The 21,745-nt window shown below is 44.7% G+C and overlaps 1 protein-coding gene across 2 annotated transcripts in view; it reads left to right on the top strand.

The window, feature by feature from the left end:
- Positions 1-21,745, top strand: part of Rheb (Ras homolog, mTORC1 binding) — a 41,984-nt gene extending 20,239 nt beyond the window's left edge. The window contains exons 2-8 of one of the 2 annotated variants that reach the window (XM_021240822.2): positions 2,193-2,264; positions 9,126-9,193; positions 15,986-16,068; positions 18,074-18,130; positions 18,226-18,273; positions 18,864-18,945; positions 20,300-21,745. In XM_021240822.2, the coding sequence (XP_021096481.1) occupies positions 2,193-2,264; positions 9,126-9,193; positions 15,986-16,068; positions 18,074-18,130; positions 18,226-18,273; positions 18,864-18,945; positions 20,300-20,557 (668 nt within the window). In that variant the 3' untranslated portion in view covers positions 20,558-21,745. The remainder of the gene's footprint in view (positions 1-2,192; positions 2,265-9,125; positions 9,194-15,985; positions 16,069-18,073; positions 18,131-18,225; positions 18,274-18,863; positions 18,946-20,299) is intronic. The other variant, XM_004860364.4, reaches the window with a different exon arrangement.

The following is a 21,745-nucleotide window of genomic DNA, read 5'->3' as shown; positions in this document are numbered from 1 at the left end:
AATACCTTTCTCCCGGCAGCCAGTCTAATTGAGAAACTGAGTTTATGCCCTGGAGAATGAAGTTTTAAATTTTGGTGTCCCAATTTACTATTCCTGGGGACAATAGTTGACTGACATCCTTCTTGGGGATTTGATTAGGCTGTATTGTTTGCTTTTGCCAGAATGGCTACTTATGTTTTCAAGTTCAATGTTGATTTAGCTTGCCAAATAATTTATTTCTTTGATACAAATAGGGAATCTTGAATGTATAGCTAGTTATACTTTTTAAAATGGTCCACTTGTTTATTGCTGTTTTTGCACTTTCTCTTATAGCATGTTTTGTTTTGTTTTGTTTTGAGACAGAGTCTTACTTTGTAGCCCAGACTGGCCTTGAACTTGGCAGCAAACCTCCTGCCTCAGCCTCCCCAGTGCTGGGACTACAGGCGTGCACCACAATGCCTAGCCTCTCTTATACTGTATTGTTTAAGATGTTTCACTTTCTTTTTGGTTGAATATGGCTTCCTGCATTTCACAGGCAGCCCTTGAGGTGTTCTCCTCTCCTCCACCCCCACAGGTAAGTAAGGTGGGTGAGTCCTAGGGGTGACCACAGGGACAGTGCAGCAAAAGTCCCCTTTAGAGTTTCTGCTAGTTTCCCCCTCTTGTCACCAGGAGCTACCGCATGTCTCATACTTGACCCTTTTCTTTTGCTATTTTTAAACCAGTTCTACTTCCAAAAGTTACAGAAATCTTTTTAATCCCCTTTTGCCCCTTTTCTTTATAACTCTTGACTATTGCTGATTATGTCTTTTGCTTCAGACAGTACTGTGTCATCGCCAGGGATTTAGCTCAGTGCTTCTGCTGCCTGCCTAGCAAGCTCAAGGTCCCTGAGTTCGATCCCCAGTCCCCCCAAAAAAAAGTAGTAAGAAGAAATATAATAGAGTAACTGTAAGAGAGTGACTGTTAGGAAGCAGGTCCCACCGTAGATATGCTGTTCTATGGAACTGTGATTTGACCCCAGACCACAATGACAGAAATGAGTCATACACTCAGAGAACTTGGGGGGAGGCTAAGGCAGCAGGAACTTGGCAAAGCAGAAGGGCTGTGTGGAGCCTGGGCCGGTGTGGGGAGTAGCAGATGGTGGGGTTCCTGTGAGCTGCATCCAGAGTTGGGAATTCAGTCTGATTTCACTAACCATTGAGCTCTGCTGAGGAGGAAATGGGTTTACTCACTTGTGGATTTCCTAGTTGTCTCCCACCAGATTCTGCTTTCAGTCTAACGTTTCAATGAATTAACTTAATCTTTGTGTGTCAAGGTGTCCTGTGTGCAAGCAGCTGCACCTCTTCATGGTTAGGGTAAGGGGAGGTGCAGTGAAGCCCCAGCAGTGTAGGGCTGGTGTTATAGGACTTTGGAGATGATCTTAGGTGTGCTGTGCACAGGGAGTGTGTGTTTGGTAATGTTCTGAGGATGTGACGGCACCCTGAGGAAGGAACTCCTTCCCCCTTTCTGGCAGTAAAATACCCTGGGCCTTGTCCTCATGCCCTTTCTTTACAACGTATGCACCTGGTTCTAAAGTCTTCCAGTAGAAATTGTAGAGAACTATTAGAGGAGTGAGAAGTTAACATTCTAGTTCTTGATGTGTTAGCATACAGGCTTGGTTGTTACTGGTGATTCTATGAAATCCAAAATATTTCTTCATTGTCTAAATACTGTTGGCCAAAAAAAAAAGAGAAGCAGTAAATACTGTCAGCCTTTGATACTAATTGGGACAGGATTTCTATCGAAAGGAGTTTTTAGATAAAAGACTTGTGTTGCTCTGGGGTGTAGCTCTTTGGGGAGAGAGCTTATGTGAGGCTCTAGGTTAGATCCCCAGCACTACAAGAAAAATAACAATTTTATGTTACATATTTACAGGTGACTTAAAAACTAGTGAAAGAGCACACAGAATTGTTTGCCTTTCACAGAATATCTCATGCTTGGGTCAGTAATACTTGTTAAGGTCACAGAAATACTTAATTCTTAATAGCTTAATTGCTTAAGTGTTCTCAAATAGGGCAAACAAACAAAATATGTTTTGCTTCTTGAAATTGCTCAAATGATAATCAAAACCATGTTTTCTGAGCCAGGTACCTTCTTCATCTGTTAAGAGTGGCTTTTTGTAAAGCAGAATTAATGGTTTCATAGGCTAACTCATACTGAACTGTTCTCTTTTATAGGGAAATCCTCATTGACGATTCAGTTTGTTGAAGGCCAATTTGTTGACTCCTACGATCCAACCATAGAAAACAGTGAGTATTGTTTTCAAGTACTTATACACTGATGGGGCTCCTCTCGCACACAAAATGGCCATTGTGTATTCTTGGAGGCTTTGATTATAGGAGGCATTAGGTTCAATCTTTATTTCTCCAACTGGGATCAAAGAAAACTTACAGTGGGTAACATTTTGCACTGAATAATATTTCATTTAATGTCCAGATCCCCTGCCATCTGGAGATTTCTACTCAAGTTGATAGGAAACTAGAACCTTCATATCCAGAATCTGTTTCAGGAATAGAGAGCATAGTCTTCTTTTTCTTTTCTGTCCTCTTAGCAGTAGCTCTTTTTAGAGATTGCAGGCTTTAAAAGAAAGAATGAAAACCCTCCAGACCCTTGTACCTTACTCTTGCAAGACCCCACCACCACCATGCCCCGTCCTAAACACGTAAAAGAGGCTGCAGAGAAACAACCCTCTTGGGTTTCAGACTGTGTTCATTAGCTTTCCTGTTGCTGAACACAGTGCCCGATCCCCCCAATTTACAGAGCAGAGGTTGAATGTGGCTCAGTTTCAGGGGATTCAGTCAATGGCCAGCTGCTCCAAGGCAGGAATATCATGGCAGAAGAGAATAGTGGAGCAAAGCTGCTTAATTCATGGCAGCCAGGAAGCGTCTGTGTAGCAGTGCCAGAGAGGAAGGCCCAGGAACCATACATAGACCGCCCCCCAAGGCCCATACCTCCATGACCTACCCATATATATGCTAATCCCCTGGGCAATTCGTAAGCCAATCAAGGTTGACTGTCACACCAGCCATGTGCAGAAAAAGGCATGAATGAGCAGAAATGACCACAACGTTTACTTTTTTCAATTTGGGTTCATAGTTTCAGAATCTCCCTAAAGGACTCTTAGGGACCACTGAGGAGAATCAGGTGGCTTTTTGAAAGGTGAAGCTGGTCCTGTTTGGGGCTATGTTGGAGCCTCAGGGAGCTGTGGGATCAGTCTTCTCAGATTCTTAAACCAGAGCTTGCCTAGGGCTTGTCACTAGGAGCACACAGATTTAAACATGGAATGTATCGAGTCAGAGAGGAAGCAGACTTAATGGCTAGATTGGTAATCTTGAAACTAAGTTCACAGACCTTACCTGCCTGAGGCTTGCAGGAGAAATACCAAAGTGCTTTGCTGGTGCAGCAGCTTTGGCAGATCCCCGCCTGCAGGCCAGGAAGGCTGGCTTAAAAGTTCAAAGAATGATGTATGTGACATGTGAAAATTATATGAAGTTGAAGTTTCAGCATCAATAAAGTTTTATTGGAATATAGTCTCCTTGTTCCTTTACATATTATCTGGGGGTCCTTTTGTTCTTTAATGCAGAGTTGTTGACTAGTTGGGGTTTTTTTGGTACCGGGGATCGAGACTGAAGACCTTGTGCTTTTGAGTGAGGCAGGAGGTGGAACTACTGAGCTAAATCCCTGACCCCTGTTGACTAATTACAGTAGAGATCATGGGGCCTGAAGAGCCTGAAATATTTACTGGTCCTTTACAGGAAAAGTTTGCCCACTGCTAGCTCAATACTGTCCTTTGGGGCTGGGGATTTAGCTCAGTGGTTCTGGTGCCTGCCTTGCAAGCGCAAGGTCCCAAGTTCGATCCCCGGTACCAAAAGAAAAGCAAAAAAACTACATGGTGAGACCCGCCTCAAAAAAACCAAAAAAAAACAAAGGAATACTGTCCTTTGTATAAACCCAGCATTCTGGAAGGCTGAGGCAGGAGTTCAGCCCCAGCCTGGGCAGGGTACTGACTTAGCAAGACTCTGTCTCAAAAAGCTAAAAAATAAGGCTGGGATTAGCTCAGTGTGAAGGCCTTGGGTTCAAACCCCACTACCTCACTCTACCCTGCCCCAGTCCTTTGTGTCCTATTATGCAGGTGACAGAGAAGGAAACCTGTTGGTTGCTAAGCTAACTCTGGGAAGACCAACCTGTGTTTGAAAGCAACCTCTGGTGATGTCTTCAGGGAGGAGTCCTGATTGCATCCTGTGCTGATTTGTTCAGCTGGTCACTTACAGGATAGTAAGCAAGTGGGAGGAGCAGGTTAACCAAGTCAGTGTCCCCTGGATTCAGAAAACTATTATCTTGGCCTTAGAATTTGCTAAAGATAGCACATTGGGCCTTGATGGCCTTAAAAAGATACGGCTCATTTGGGAGCTTTAGTCATAGAGCAGTGAAAGGTGGTTTTCTGCTCTGAGTGGCTGTGTATCCTGTGCCATTTAAAATTGAGTTGGAAAGAAAGTCGTGGTGTTATATATAAATATGTGTTCTTTTTTTTTTTTTTTTGGTACCAGGGATTGAACTCGGGACCTTGCACTTGAGAGGCAGGCACTGGAACCACTGAGCTAAACCCCCGGCCCTATAAATATGTGTTCTTCATAGATAAGTAAAGGGTCAAAAGAAAGTTTGACTTTTTTTTGTTGTTGTTATTGTTGTTGTTTTTAAGATGAGGTGTTACTACATTGTCCAGGCTGATCTTGAATTCCTAGGCTCAAGGGAGCCTCCTGTGTAGCTGGGACTGTCAGTGATGGCAAACCTTTTAGAGCTTTCACTGATAACAAACAGCCCACTGCCCCACACATGCTATAGGATCACCACCACTGGTATAGCCACATGCCACTGTGCCCTGCTTGCCTGGCTACTTAAGGCTGTGAACTTCATCTTTAATAGTCTGTGGGGTTTGCTGTGGTACAAGGGATTGAACTCTTGGGGTCTCTGCACTGAGCTACACCCAAGCCTTTTCTTTTTAAACTTTTTATTTTGAGACAGAAACTTGCTTATTCATTAATTTGCCCAGGCTGGGCTCCAATTTGCAGTCCTCCTACTTCAGCCTCCCAGACTGCTGGGATTACAGGTGTGTACCACCATGCCCAGCTCCTTGTGTTTTACTTTTTTTTTTCTATTTTAGTAGTCAACCCTGAAAACTTTTTCCATCTCAAAGATGATTTCAGAGTATTTGTTTATTTAAGTCTTTAGTCAAGGGCAGAAATGGATATCAAATTGCATATATCCCTTAGGCGTTTAGGAGGCATATTCAGATATCAAGTTCTGTTTACCAGACTTCTGATAGTCTCAACATAGGGCAAAAGCTTTTATTCCGCTCTTACACCCTCTCTTTGGTAGAACAACATTGTTTAGCAATAACACTGAATTTTTTTTTTAAAAAGGGAGGCCGAGGATTTAGCTCAGTGGTTCCGGCGCCTGCCTCCCAAGCGCAAGGTCCCGAGTTCGATCTCCAGTACCAAAAAAAAGGGGAAAAAGTTACTGTGAATTTGTTAGTAACGCAAATGTGTATATGTATAGTTTTATCATTTTTTTAAAAATGCAATACTCTAGATCTAGAAATATTCCAGTAGTAATTTTGTACTTTTCCTTTATAGCATAGCAAAGGCTGTTTATAGCAAACATTCAGTTGCAGCACATTTCCATAGAGTCTCATTCTAAAAGCAAAAAATTTGGGATTCTGTCATCTTTAATTTAGGGATATAGGAGAATAACATTAGTAAAGCTTATATTATCTAATTTTGGGACACTTGTAGACCAGAATAGTGCTTATTCGGATGTATTTTATCATCTATTGTTGTGTTAATCTAACTGCTCATTAGAAACTAAGTTAGTATATCAAAATTAAACTGGGGTGGGTTTGTGACTTAAAAGCAGGAATAGCTGCAGTTTACCACCTCTGCCACCTCAGGGCACCACGACTGATGAATGCTAAGGCTCCTCACAGCAAAGTGGGGTGCTCAGTAGGAGTTTTGCATTATCGAGCTTGCCTCCTAGTGGACTTCTCAGTAAGCTATGAATTAGGAGTCCAGCATACTTTAGTTAACAGATCCTACTTTGTGAACACCAGATTCTAGAAGGCTTATTAGCTTGTTTACTAGCCTTTACTATTGAATTGCTGTTAGATTCCTTAGGGAATTATAAGGTTTGTGGATAGAATGGACCAGTCTCCCTACTGATTGAAAAAGGAGGGGTGAGAATGCTTGGGGAAGGTGATGTTAGGAAAAAAACCAGCTTTCCATATCTGCACAAGGTTGAAATTAGAGGCCCGAGTAGAGTGTACTTCTAGTCTGTCCTGTCTCTTAGGGATACTTCTCCCTCATCTGTAGTACTAGAATACGACAGTTTCCCGTGACACAATGGGAAAGGGCTTCAGTTTGATTTTACTGCTCTATGTTAGAAATGTACATCTTTTTATGTGCAAGGATCTACTCAACTGTTTATTAATATTTTCTTTTGTTATGCACATTATATCTCCTGTCCTCTTACTCGGGTCTTTCCTGCTTTCCAGTGATCTTCTCCTTACTGCATTTTGCTGTGGACTCTCAAGCGTGTACCCCAGCCCCAAGCTTTCTGCTGATCTCTGGGCTTTTTTCTCTAACTGCCCACCTTTCCGCTTGGATTCTTAATGGGCATCACAAATTTAAGAAACTTCATTCTTAGATCCCTTCCTCTTGCAGCCCTAGTATTCCTCCCCCTTCTTTCCTGCATTATAAATGGTAGCTCTGTTCATCTGTTGCTCAAGCCAAAAACTTTGGTGTCATCCCAATTCTCCATTCTCTGACACCTCACTTCCCACCAGTCAGACAATCCTTGTGGCTCTGCCTCCCCACACATCCAGAATCTCTGCCCCTGGCATGGGCCACCACCTTCTATAGGTCTAGTCCAGTGATGATGAACCTTTTAGAGCTTAATGATAACAAACATCCCGCTGCGGCATGCATGCCATAGGCTGGGCACCACTGGTGTAGTCTGTTTCCTGGTAGCATTGGTCACTGTATTGGGGTTCCCACCTCGTTTCTCCATGTTCTTTTTGCTTGTTATTCAGAGTCACCAGAATGATCATTCAAGGGTGTGCATCAGATCTCATTCCTCCCTCCTCAAAACTCTGAGTGTGTTACCTCAATCCAAATAAACGTCCCAGGCCGTGCTCTCCAGCGGGTCACCTGCCTGCTGTCTCTCTCAGCTCCAGCTGTCTTGACTTGCATGGTATGTTCACTTGCCGCAGAACTTCTGCCTGATGGTCTTTTGCCAGATAGTATGCCAGCTGTGGCAGGTGGGTGCATATGTATGTGTCTGCCTTCCTTTGCTGGGGTGGCAGTAATAGCAGTGGCATTCAGGAAGTAGTTGAATGAATATGTGATGTTTGTTCCAATAATCTTGTCACAGTAATTACATTGTACTTTATGACCACCAGTACTTAGTTTTGATTGAAAGCCACTGCTTTCATTGGCCACTGGTGTTTATTACATAATTTTCATCAAATCTGAAATGCACTTCTTGATCCTCCAGAAAGGGTTTCTCACAGCTGTGTCTTTTTTTTTTTTTTTTTTTGGTACCAGGGATCGAACTCAGGTCCTTGCGCTTTTGAGGCAGGTGGCAGAACCACTGAGCTAAATCCCCAGCGTCACAGCTGTGTCTTGACTGCCAGTGACAGTGATTGAAAGCTTCCACACGCCAGATGATCCCAGTCAGAGAGGTTACAGTGTGAAAAGTACCTTAGATTGCTTTCTTAAAATCAGCAAAACAGCTGTGCAAGCGCAGGGACCCGAGTTCGATCCCTGGTAACAAAAAAAAATCAGCAAAATAGGTCACAGTGGGAATCCCCCCATCTTGAGGTAATCTGCTTTGGAGTGGTGGTGTTTTTGCAGGCACTCTACCACTGACCTGGATCCTCCGCCCTTTTTATTTTTGGAGGGACAGGCTCTCACTAAATTGCTCAGGCTGGTCTCAAACTTGCAGTGCTCCTGCCTCAGCCTCTGGAGCAGCTGGGATTGCAGGCTTGGACCAATCTGATTGAATTTCCCTCTGATTTACCCCTTTCTTTAAAGTCATCATTTCCAGAAGGGTTCGAAATGATGTGCAGTGTGGTGGCTGGCCTGTGATCTCAGTGTACCTGACTGGCCCTGCTTGCACTGGAAGAGGAGACGATAGTATAACTCTTACAGCTACCTTCCTCCCTGTGGAGCTCCTGTGACCCAGTGAGGCTCTCCTGTTTTCCTCCTTGTCACATTGTTGAATAATTTCCACCTGACTCTTGCTTTGCCTTGTGGTATGCAACAGAGTGTGATCTCTCTCGGCTGTCTAAGGCATTGATCCTATTGCTGGGCTCTGATGGTGCGGGATAGTCAGGAGGTTGGCTGGGCTAAGCACAGAGGAAATCTGTTCCACTTCCGCAGAGGGTTCCAGATGGTTCTTTTTTTAAATATTCTGTTACTGTTAATAGTTCTTTGCTCTTGCCTTCATGTGTTTGAAGCCTGACTCCTTAAATTCTAAATTATCTCCTCCCTTCCAATTTGATTTCTTCCCCCTTGGTAGAAAAAGAAGTTGTGATAAATTGGATCCTTAAGCTAAGTGAGGTGGTAGCTTCAGTGCAGAACATCTGTTCCATTGCTGTTTTATCTACCAATAAAATTGTTAATTTCTTATGAACTGAAAGTTAATACTTGAATTAATATTAGCTCCTTGTGCTCTTGACACTGGACTGCTATAAATTAATGGAAGACTTTTGTGGTTTTGGTTCCTCCTAGACCTCACACTTTATGCAGTACATTTCGCTTCCTCATAAAAGGAGGGAACTCTCCACAGAGAAGATTATTGTTATTGGATATGAATTGTTGCCTAGTTTTTCTGAAAGAGTCAAGGTTTACCCAAGCCAGACCACAGTGATTCTTAGTTAGATAATGGAAATAGGGAAGAATCTGTACAACTCAAGATACTTGTTCTTTTTTGTTTCTTGGGAATTTTTTATGAGATCATAGGGACTCTGTGCTTGGTCCATTGTCATTGTTCAAACTTGAATGATCTAGAGTTAATTTATTTAAACTAATATTTAATCCCCTTTTTCCCTCTAGCTTTCACAAAGTTGATCACAGTAAATGGACAAGAATATCATCTTCAGCTTGTAGACACAGCTGGGCAAGTAAGTGACCTCGGGACCACAGGGTCTCCATGGTGTGGTGCAGCGGCTGGCCCAGCCCAGACTTGAGCTGTGTGTGTCTCGGTATGCTGATGCGAAGTGGCTTTGTCCTCCTGAGACGTGTGTGGTGGCCTTCCAGGGAACTCATTTCCCTGCTTTAACAAAGTTTTAAGTTTTCTTAATTCTGGGGATTGACACTTACTATAGAGTAGTGATTTTCTATTTTCTGAATATCAATTCTATATTAGAGAATCATATTATTGCTTTTTCTCCTTCAGTAAAATATATTCTCCTACTTTAAGAGCAAAAATGAATCTTCTCGGGACCAACATGAGAAAGGTAAAGGACAGAAAGAGCCGATCTCATCTTAGGAGGACTTGGGCCACAAAATGTGGGTTTTGATTTGATTTGCTAGATTTGGGTAATTGCCAAAAGTTAAATTATCACCCAAAAAAAGGATACTCATAGGTTAATCATCGTGATGGTGATATGTGGAATGGTTCACCAGGGCAACTGACTGGAAGCGAGGGGGAAAGAAATGAGTACTGCTGGGAATGAAAAAGCCCTTTGACAGCTTAGCTGCCTCGTTTCCATGGTAGCTGGCCCCACTTTGACTAGAAACCATTCTGTTAGACTGAATCCCTGTTCACTGGAGGGTAGGTGGGGAGTGCGCAGAGGATGGTGTCTGGTTCCTAACTCCTCCTCCCTCCTGCTTATAACCACAAAGGGCCAGGCAAGTGGGAGGTGGGTGCTCTAATCTGGTCAGCCGCACTGAAAGGAGGCTTTTTCTGGAGCCTGGGGAAGTGAAGTAGACCTATAGAGCAATATGACACATTCTGTGGGTTGGGAATGAATTCCCTCTCTTTGTTTTGAAGTGAACGGAGAAGGAAACTGTGGCCCCTTTGTGAAGCAAGAAATAGCTATACTGAGTGGTGTTAGCACTGGAGAAACCCTGCGGTTTCCATTCTGGAAGCTGGAAAGAAAATAAACCAAACATGTAGTCTGCGAGTGCGCACACGGCGCTGCAAATGCCCATGCTCCCAGGTTCTGTGCGCTGCACCCCAGTGGTCATTGATGTGCCTCAGAACCTCGCACACTGGCAGAGGTCTGCAAGCAGAGCCACCCTGGGTACCTGTCCCATGACAGAATATGGGTCAGGACTCATCAAAATAAGTAGCAGCCTCTGTGCCGGAGAGACACGGCTACTCTAGGCTGGCAGAGAGGATCTTCTGGGTATGGACACGTTTGGGATTCTTTGGGTTTGTGTCTGTGTTTAGAATGAAAGTGACTGGGTAGGTTTTTGTCTGAACCAAGACACACTTAGCATCCAGGGGCTGCTAGTAATAGTTGTGGTGGAACAGCAGGTATATGCCTAGTATGACCTGGAGAAGAAGTGCACCCTTTGCGCCTATAGTGGGATATGATGGCAGCAGGATTCAGGTTTGCTCTTGTGCCATTGTTTGGACTCTTCCTAAAGCTCCTGGAAAGTAAGGGTGTGGCTATAGATTGGAAAGTCACTTCCACGTAGTGTTAGAAATTCACCTCCATGGGGACCAGTGCTTCTCAGGTATTGAGTGTGGGCTGGAGTCCCAGCCTGTCAGGAAAGAGGAGGACCTCACTGCACCTCGAACTGCCTTCTGTACAGGTGGAGGGAGGTCAGCATCCACATGGCTGAGGCGCCACAGACAGCTGTGGACCCTGAGGCTGGCAGGCACCCAGCTGTTAGTGTAGTGCTGTGGGCAGCGGGGAAGAGCTGCAGAGGAGCGCCTTTCTGTTGGCTTCCTCATCAGCAGAGACTGTACTGCTTGCTTTAAAGCAGTGGTGGCCAACAGGTGGCATGTGTGTTATTGTTCTTTTAAGACAAAAGGTGTTAATGTATGAGTTGTTTTTTCTAAACTAAAATCTCAGTATTCAGGTTTAATTGCAGTGTTGGCAGTTTGCAATAAATAAGTGGGTTTTGGGTTGCAGTTCTGCCACTCTTCTCTAAAAGGTTCACCATCACTGATTTACAACATGAATTTACATTGTGGCACCAAACCGTATGTGTTAGGGTCATACAGATAGTGCAACAGAAGGGGTCCTGTTCTAGGGAGTGAGTGTATGATGTGTGATTATGGCGAGAGCCGTGGCTGGATTTGCAACTCTGTTGCTCCATTGGGTAACAGTATTCAGCCTGGCATGGTGGCATACACCTGTATGTAATCTCAGCATTTGAGAGGCTAAGGCAGGAGGGTCTCTGCGAGTTCAAGGCCAGCCTGGGCCAAATAGCTTTGGCTAGTATGAATAATTTGTCATTTTAACCAGCAGTCCTTAGAAGGGGGATGATGAGAGGAAAGGGTGTGGTTTTATTTACAACTCATGATGCTGAAACCACTCACACTGCCTCTGCTGTGGTCTCTCTCTCACACTGTAGGAAACTCTTGAGAGTGAACCCCTGCGTTTGAACTCAGGCTAGTTGTGGGTCAGGGCAGGTGGTTTCGGGGAGAGATGGTGAAATCATTTTAAAGTGATCTATAGCCTGTTACAGTCCCAGCTCTTCAAGAGGGAGTCCAGGCAGGCATGGTGGTGCACGCCTGTAGTCCCAGCACTCTGGAGGCTGAGGCAGGAGAATTGCTGTGAGTTCGAGGGCAGCTTGAGCAACATAGCAAGACCCTGTCTCAAAAAAAGTAATCCAAGGGCCGGGGATTTAGCTCAGTGGTTTCGTCGACTGCTACACAAGCGCAAGGACCCAAGTTTGATCCCCAGTACTGAAAAAAAAGAGTAATCCAAAGTAAATTTGTTCACAAATGTGTACATTTAAGGAGTAAAATTGCTCACAATAAATTGCTACGTAGCAAACTATACATAATAACGAATACTATTTTTCCAGTATATATCAATATGCATATAGCCATTGCTCACTTAATGAGGACACATTCTGAGAAATGTGACATTAGCCAGTTTTCCCATTGTGGAAACATCAGAGTATACGTGGTGCCTGCTACACGTTTAGGCTATTTAGTGTATATATTTGTATGTGTATTATAATTTACATTTAATTTGTTCATGGCTAGGACCATGAACAAAACACAAGAGTGAATCAGGCACAACAGGAAAAAACAACACAGCTAAGATACACAGGCATGGGATCTATGAGGCTGCTGCCATGTAATGCAACCTCCTGTTTTTGCAGTACCAGGGATTGAACCCAGGGCCTTCACACTGAGCTACATGCCCCAGTCCTTTTTTTGGGTTTTTGTTTTGGTTTGGTTTTTGCGGTAATGGGGATCAAACTCAGGACCTTGCACTTGGAAGGCAGGCACGAGCTAAATCCCTGGCCCCTCCCAGTCCTTTTTTTTTTATTTTAAGAAAGTGTCACTAAGTTGCCCAGGCTGGGCTTGAATTTTTGATCTTCCTGCCTGAGCCCCCAGAATGCTGGAATTACAGGCAAGCCCCACCACAGTCGGCTATAACACCCTACTTTACAGTAAACCTTTTATTTATTTTTGCAATGCTAGGGATCAAACCCAGGACTTCAGGCACGCCAGGCAAGTAAGTGCTGTATCACTGAGCTATGTTTCAGCCTCCACTTTTTAAAATAAATAGTAGTATGCTTTAAAACTAACATTAAAATGTATAGTGTAAAAAATAAAAGTATAGTGTAATAAATACAGAAACCAGTAACGGTCATCATCATTACCGAGAACATGTACTTTATGTGTGTGTTGTGCTTCTTTGTGGCTCGCAGTGCGGGGTGGGGGGGTGTTTATCCCCGTGTTACCACTGGCATGAGTAATGCAGACTGCTGCAGTGTTAGAGCCACCCTGCCTTGCTAGTGGTAGGGACTTTGCAGCCCGTTAATAACCTTGCGGGAACCCTGTTGTCTGTGGGGCCCATCACTGACCCCAACCTTATGTTGTGAGTCTTAGGATGGTTTTTGGTTGGTGTTCTTTGTTTTGGGGGGACGGTTTGTAATTATGGTACTAGAGGTTGAACCCAGGGCTTTTGCCTTGAGCTATATCCCCAGCCCTTTTTATTTTTTGTTTACTTTTGTGTATTTGTTATTTTTGATTTTTTGAGACCAAGTCTCAGTATGTAGTTCAGGCTGGTCTCCTGCCTGGGTTTTATGTTTTATTTTAGAATGGAATCTTGATAAATTTCCCAGACCTCCCTTGAATTTGGAACCATCCTGCCTCAGTCTCCCAAGTAGCTGGGATTACAGGCACCCTGGCTATCTTGTTTTGTTCTGTTTTTGTTTTTATTAGTTCCTGTGTGCAGTGCATAGTGATCACATTCCTCATGGGGGTTGTACATGTACAGGCCGCAGCTCCATTTTTTCCAGCCCTTCCCTCCCCGTCCTGGCTGTCTCAGCACACCTCCCGATTGATGCCCAGCCAGCCCCGTATCAGCTTCCAGTATTACGCGCTTTTTACACAATGTGTGCTTCATACGTGAGTTACAATATTGAGTTACTTTATTTTTTACACAGGAAGTAATACATCTCCATCTTAGAAATTATTCCCTATCCCCCCCCCCACCCTACACTGCATCGGGCCCAGTTTGGATCCATCCCAAGTTGATTACTGAATCACTGATCAGCGGTGACATCGCCCCCAGTCTTGAGCCCTGAGAGTTGTCGCTTTCCTTATCATGCGGGACTGTGGTCCTACCGCATGTTTGGTAACATTCATGACCCCTGCTCTGAGTTACCTGTCTGTGAGCTCTGCCCTTTGTTTATCGTGGTTGGTCTGTGCTTGCTGCCTTGAGAGACCCCTCAATGTGTAAAGGAAATTAGTATTTTGTATATGATCTGAAACTCAAGGTACTCTTTTGTTTATGGTTTTTGTTTGAGAGGTTTACAATAATAAAGAGCATTTAAATTTTCCCACAGTGGAATTTATTACTTTTTATTTAACTAGTTGTTTTTTTTTAATATAACCAGTTTTAAGAATTCTCCTATATCCCCATGGTTTTCATATCCCCAGCCTTTTTTTATTTTTTAATTTTGATAATGGATCTTGTTAAATTGCTAAATTGCCCAGGCTGTATTCAAACCTATGATCCTCCTACCTCAGCTTCCTAGAGTGTTGGGAATCCCATAGCTAATTCCTATACCTATTTGGGTCTTTCTAGAATTTCCAGTCTGTTCATTCATGAGGCCATGTACCATAGTAGTTTATGTAACTGGTTTCTATTCACTGGTGCCCCACAGTTGCTGTGGTTTCTCAGAACGCCTGCTTCTTTCCAGAATCACGGTGTGTTCATGTGTGTTAACTCACTGTTCCCCAGTAATGAATGACCCTGCAGAGTTTTTCCTGAGACGGGCACAGTGCTGCTTTCATCTACTCGGGAGTGTTTTAAGGCTTCATATGAATCATTGCTTTGCTTGCCTTAAGTTCATCCTTAGGAATTTGTTTCTGGTGCTGGGAACACAGGAATTATATCTTGTTTTGATGGCTGTGTAGCTTGCAGGTGGGTGTCTTCTTCCTTGAGGTCCCTATATCTGGCTGGGTTTCACACAGTGCTGATTTTCATTATTTTCACTTCTGCTGTTTAGGGAAAAGGAGAGATAAACTTTGGAACTACAGTAGCTAAGCTGTAAGCATGATCATTGCAGATTGTGTTTTCACTTAGCTTTTCAAAAATAGACACTAAAGGGCCAGAGATTTAGCTCAGTGGTTCGACCGCCTGCCTTGCAAACCCAAGGTCCAGAGTTTGATCCCTGGTACCAAAAAAAAAGAAAAGAAAAGACACTAAAATCTAATGTCATAAAACTATGTACTAATAATGAGTGAAGGTTCTATTTTACATACAGAAAGTTCTATGAAAGAACTATTTTCTGGTTAATTACTATTTCTTTATTCTTAGTACCAGGAATCGAACTCGGGACCTTGCAATTGCAAAGCAGGCGGTGGCACCACTGAGCTAAATCCCCGGCTGGTTAATTACTATTTATGATGTCAAAGAACTAAAGTAAAACTTAATTTTTCTTTGATTTGTTTTTAAAGAACTTTCCCACAGGCAGTAATCCCCAGTCATCAGGAAGAGTTGTACCCATGCTGTGGGCTGGTGGCGTTAGAGCTGCTCCTTCTGTGGTGGTGGTGTGATGCGCCTGTCCTGTGGGGCTGCTCAGGACTGTGTTGCACGGTCTCTCTGCGGAGAGTGAGAGATCTATGTGGGCAGTTGTGTGTGTTGTTGAAAACTGCATTGACATATGAACTTTCTGTACATTTTCGTAATTTTGTGTCTGAAGCCAAGGTTCTGAGAGCCTGCTTTGTAAGGTTAGGGACTAAGTGCACTGAATCATTCCTGGGGTGGCTCAGGAAGAATTTTTTTGGTCCCTGAAAGTGTGCATACACTGATTGATCCTAGTGGTTTAATCCTGTCATCTCCTCCTCTTCCCTCAAATGTTTATGGCAACCTTGAAACACCCTTAGATTGATGCCTAGACCTCTGAGAAACAGAATGCATAGAATGTGTCATTTCCTGGGGCCTGAGAGATTCTGGACTTTCCGTCCATAAAAGAAATGTGGCCCTGCCCTGGTAGGAGACTCAGGGCTGTTGTGCGTTCCTTCTCTTGGGAAGTCAGTGACGCCATCAGCTTGTGAGTCCTGGAATAGTCAGGGTTGTTTTAGGTACAAGAAGCACGATATCACCCACAGAGTGTTCTTAAACCTTCAGGGTGTGGGCTACACTTTGGGGATGATACTGTGTTCTCTGTTTACTTGAATCTTTGATTTTTTTGTGAAAAACTAGGTACACATTGTCATGTTCTGTGAAAATTTCACTCACTTGTAATTATTTTTTCTTCCACAGGATGAATATTCCATTTTTCCTCAGACATACTCCATAGATATTAATGGCTACATTCTTGTGTATTCTGTTACATCAATTAAAAGGTAAGACACCGGATGCTGGCTTGAGTTTATCTGGTGTGAATCCTTTTAAAGGTATATGATAGGGTTAGTAGTGACAGTTAGACTTGATTGTTAGACTAGGTGGTTTTAATGACTTTCTTATGGACACAGGGTTATTGAGGAGGAAACATTTTTCCTAGTAGATGTTTTATAACACTCGTAGAATAAACTCTGTTATCTTACTGTAGGCTGCCTGGGTAGTGACTGAACATGACCTGGGATTTTCTGATAATTTAAACAAGAAATACATGGATTTTTACATTTTGTCTTTTTACCAGACCATGTGGAAAGTATGTGGAATAGACTTTGGAAGACAGTTTGGGGGCCAGGGATTTAGCTCAGTGGTTCCACCGCCTGCCTTGCAAGCGGAAGGTCCTGAGTTCAATCCCTGGTACCAAAAAAAAGAGAAGACAATTTGGGAGTTTCAGTATGTTGAATACTTTATCCTTCAAATTTGTGGAACAAGACCTTTGTGTAATAGGGTCTTGTCTACCTACATGAAAATGAACCCACTGTTTAGAATAAACTTGGTTCCTCTACCCACACTTTTTTTGGTTTATGGATTGATCACACCCTGTTACTTAAGTGATTCAGGAGCTGCCATTTCAGTAACTGAGCCTGTGTCAGCCCAGCCAGCCCCGTGGTAGGGGTCAGCTGAAAGGGTCTCATCAGCGGTGCATGTGCAGCGAAAATGAGCGTGTAGTGCTTCATGGGATGGACCTTGGCATCCTGGTCAGTCCATTCCAGGCTAGCCCATGACTGTATTAGAGTTCTGTCTGTTCCATCATGCAGACTACAGTACTTAGGATTCCCATATCCTGTTTTTTTTGGTACCAGGGATTGAATTCGGGTCCTTAGTTTGCGCAGCAGGTGGCAAAACCACTGAGCTAAATCCCCGGCCCCCCATGTCCTGTTTTTGACCCCTGAGCATTTTTATCAAAGTAACAATGTGCAGCTGGCCACAGTGGCACCCCTATAATTCCATCTGCTCTGTAATCCTTCCAGTCTTATAAGGAGGCTGAGGTAGGAAGATTACAAGTTTGAGGCCAGCCTGGGCAACTTAGCAAAACCTTGTTTTAAAAAACAAAGAGCTCAATTCCCACTTGGCAAAAAAAAAACAAAAAACCAAAAAATAACTGGGCATAGTTTTAAAGTAGCATAACGGTAGGCATGGGCTCTGGGCTTCTTCCCCAGTCCTGCAAAAAAAACCCCAGAAAAACCCCTAGTGTGTAATGACATCAGCAGATTCATTCCAAAGCCTGGCACACAGTGGGGAGTGAAGTGCTGCCTGCGTGGGCTGTCTGTGACAGTGCCCCAAGGTAGAGCACACAGGCAGGGATGTCAGAGAAAGGCTGGCTGAGCAAGTCTGGAAAGAGCAGTGGAGGAGGAGCCAGTCTGCACAGCGCCACAGCAGAGGCAGTGGTGCCACTGGTGCTTATGGGCTTTCTGAGCCAGTGGGCGAGGTTTGTGCTGTCTGCCACAGCCGGGGGTGTAAGTATTCCAGCCAGAGCTGACTTGAAGTTGTCCCCTGATGGCAGTGGATGTACAAGCTGGTACTGAGGGGTGCTGGCTCAGAGTCATTTACACTGCTTGTTCTCTGTCAGATGAGCAGGAGATTGAGTTTTGTTTCTGTGGCTTGTCAGCTCAGCCTTGGACTTATTTAAATATTGCACCTGTTGCACTTCGAGTATCATCAGGAAGAATTACTGAGTGTCAAGTGCATGTGCAGGGGAAAAGGATGGGTAGGGAAGATAAAGGAAATCTTGTGTGCAGTTTATGTTAAAAGGGTGAGGCCGGGGATTTGGCTCAGTGGTTCCACTGCCTGCCTCGAAAGCGCAAAGTCGCGAGTTCTATCCCCGGTACCAGAAAGGGCGGGGGTGGGGTGGGGGGTGATCTGTGACCTGTGCATTCTCTCCACTATGTAACATTCATCTGGAAACGTCAGTGCTGAAATGGATGTCTTGATTTCATACGTTTTGTCTTACAGTTTTGAAGTGATCAAAGTTATCCATGGCAAATTGTTGGATATGGTGGGGAAAGTGCAGTAAGTAGTGCTGCTTGGCCTTGGCCTTTTCCATTGTGGAGTCTTCCAGGTGACACGATCTGGCACTCACTGGTTCGTTTTTTCCTTGTAAATAGAATACCTATTATGCTGGTTGGGAATAAGAAAGACCTGCATATGGAAAGGTATGTAGCTTTTAAATGGTTGATTTATAAACTCAAGTCTAAGCTGATTGAGTCACAGGTGGAGCATTTTTAATTATTCTGATGGCAGGAATATTTCCAGCTGTAGCATTTCTGTATGTTGACTGCAGTGTGAATACCACGATTCTCTAAAGAGGAGGTCAGATTTGGTAGATGGAGAATTCTCTCCAGGTGCTCTGCTGTGACAAAGGCAGCAGGGTTCGTTGTTTTTGCCCAAGCCTTTGCATCTCGGGCTCGGATCCTGCGAGCGGGGCTGTGTGCCACGAGCACAGGCAGAGAGCAGGCCGCGTGGAGCCCAGCACCAGGGCCTGCCCCGCGCTGCTTACATCCTGGCCACAAGAGGGGCAGCACTGGAAAACACAGCCGAGTTCCCCCACTCAGCCTCAGAGAGTTGCAGGACCGCTTGTGCCATGCAACACTTGTTCTGTCCCCAGGCCCGGTGTGATTAATGCTCGTGTATTACTCCTGATGGTGACGCACAGGCCCCAAAGTGATCAGAGTGGAGCCGTTTCATTAATTATGTATGCTTCATGTAATGAGGAACAAAAATTAGAATGTTCTTGTTCCTTCAGGGTGATCAGTTACGAAGAAGGGAAAGCTTTGGCAGAATCTTGGAACGCGGCCTTTTTGGAATCTTCTGCTAAAGAAAATCAGGTATGTGGTTTCTATGTGTATTTTGTGCAGCATTCTCCTGAGTCAGCATTTGATCTCTGTCTTTATGGCACCCAGTTCATTCGGAGCTTTTCTGTGTTGGGTTTTGGGAGGGTAGAACCCAGGGTCTCTCACATACCAGGCAGCATTCCACCCCCGAGCTACATCCCAAGCCCTTTTGACATTTTATTTTGAGACAGGGTCTTGTTTAACTTGCCCGGGCAGCCTTGAACTTGGGGTCCCCTTCCCTTGCCAGTGGTGAGTGCAGTTGGTTATGATCTCATCCCTGGGTACAGATATGGAGGGTGTTAATTCTGTGTCCCTGGTTCCCAGGTCATAGCAAGGGCTTTCTCTGGATTCGTTTGGTTCCATACTGTAGATGATGAGAATTCAGATAAGAATTGAGATTAGTAAGATACTTGCATTTTAATTGAATTAAATCAGAATTTATCAGGTAACTATTGTGTCCTTGAGATTATCTAGTTGAATTATTTCACTTTTTTTTTTTTTTAAGTTACTAAATTGCCTAGGCTGGGCTCAAATTTGTGATCCTCTCCCAGGCTCCTAGAGTGCTGGAATTACTTTACACGTGAGAAAATGAAGATCCAAAAAAGTTAAATAACGTCTCTGAGATTACCCTGTATTTTTGTGGTATAAGAAGTAGGGCTTTATTGATCTCTGGTGCCCTCCAAAAAAAAAAAGAAGTAGGGCTTTAAAAAAAAAAAGTAGGGCTAAATGTACATAAAACCACATCTGGTCCTTTCTCTCTACACATCTCTTTCTGATGATCTGGTGATCCTAGCAGTGACCTTGTTTAGACAGAGATGGGCCCTGGAGGTTGAGAGGTAGGCCCGGCCCCTCATTCACACCAGCGGGACCTGCTGAGCGTGGACATGTTGGTTTGGTGCCCGAGGATGCACAGTGCTCGCGTGAATGGCGCTTCTGTCTTCTGAGGAGATGTGAAGCGAGTTTATCAGGCCAGTGTGAGAAGGACTGGGGGGAGAGTCGGGGAGAAGGACAGGGTACACCCCGCCCTCCTCTGGGGGAGAGACAGGCTAGGGGGCTGGCTCCTGCTCGTGGGGGCAGTGAGCAGTTGCAGCCTGCGCTCCCCTGGGCGGCACTGGGCAGATGGCCGGGGCAGAGAAGGGTGAGGGAGTAAGGGACCCCGAGGGACGACAGAGCCTGAGCTGGCCCAGAAGTGCGGGGGGGACAAGTGGCAGGAGAATGACATCAGCAGGTTGGGTTAGGGTCCCATGGGGTTGCGAGAAGATGAGCTAGGGAAGTGGGGTGTTGGAAGTAAGGGCTCCAGGCCCTGCCTGTTGGAGTCCTGAGGGGAGCAGCGTCTCCCCACCCTCAGTGGCTGCATTTAGGAGACACGGACTGGCCGCCGCTTGCCCTGCCTGAAGGAGGGCCGCTTCCACCCAGTCACGACGGCCCGCACCCGAGGGCTCAGCCTGTGCTCGCGTCTCTCCTTTCAGACTGCGGTCGACGTTTTCAGAAGGATAATTTTGGAGGCAGAAAAGATGGACGGGGCAGCTTCCCAAGGCAAGTCTTCGTGCTGCGTGATGTGATGCGACTGCGCGGCCTGAGGGCCCTGGGGTCATGTCCTGCCTGAGGACGTGGTCCCCGCCCTCAGAGAAAACTCCGCTGCTTCTCTTCTGTTAGCCTCAGAGATGTCCTTTGGGTCAGAGCCTCTCCACTTTCAGTTTCTGTTCAACTCTGACTCTGTCCAAATGAGTTCGCTTCCATTTTCAAATTTTAAGCAATTGTATTTTCAATTTATATATTGTATTTCTTAATAATATTATGACCAACAATTTTATTGGCATTAATTTTTCAGTGTAGTTTGTTGTTTAAAGTAATGTAATCATCAAAATGAAACATATTGTTAACACTACTATTAACTAGGCTTCAATATGGCAGTGTTTATTTCATTGTGTTAAATGTATACTTGTAAATAAAATAGCTGCAAACCTTAACCCTTCGTGCTGGGCCTGGTGCTCTGGAGCCTTCCCGTGGCCCCAGGAGCACAGACGACAGAGCTGAGTGGCCGTGGTTCATGAGGTCAGCGACTACTCACCTTGCAGGGCCGTGACTGGAACACTCATATAGGGAGCCCCAGGCCCTGGTGGTGGAGCACTTGAGTTCACTTTTTGTGTCTGTTTTGCTAGTTGAAGAAAAGGAGCTGTTACAAGATACATTTTGTCCCTCATCTGACTTAGCTTGATATCCACATCAGGATAGGATTTAGAACATGATTTGCCTGCTGGTCGTGGTGGCACACACCTATACTCCCAACACTTGGGAGGCTGAGGCAGGAGGATCACTGTGAGTTCCAGGCCAGCCTGGACTACTTAAGTGAGAACTTGTCTTAAAAAAAAGATGTGCCAGGGCTGGGGATTTAGCTCAGTGGTTCTGCCGCCTGCCTCGTAAGCTCAAGGTCCCAAGTTCGATCCCCAGTACCAAAAAAAAAAAAGATGTGCCTGTCCACCTGTCCTCATTCCAGAATGTCCTGCAGTTCAGAGGATGGGGAAATGCTACCAGCAGGTGCTCGGTGTCAGGAGTCAGCCTCACCTGCCTTGACTGCATCCTCGGCAGGATGAGGGGCGCCTGGGGTGCAGGGTGTTGGTGTGCAGCCCTTGCCCTCTCTGGTCAGACTTGGGGTTGAGCTGTGTATTTCATATGGGCCCCTTTCCCGGTTCAAGCTTCACAGGCTGGCTGCTTCTGACATTAAGCAGATGCTGCCATTGTCTTAGCATTTTGCTTTGCAATTAATTTTTAATAAAAAGTTATGTTCTTAGAA

The sequence above is a fragment of the Heterocephalus glaber genome, unplaced genomic scaffold (genome assembly GCF_053883595.1).
Source record: "Heterocephalus glaber isolate CG9 unplaced genomic scaffold, H.glaber_assembly_v1.0 deba00000818, whole genome shotgun sequence".
NCBI classification, from domain to species: domain Eukaryota; kingdom Metazoa; phylum Chordata; class Mammalia; order Rodentia; family Bathyergidae; genus Heterocephalus; species Heterocephalus glaber.
Note: the sequence above shows the minus strand (reverse complement) of the source record. Positions and strands in the feature narration are given on the sequence as shown.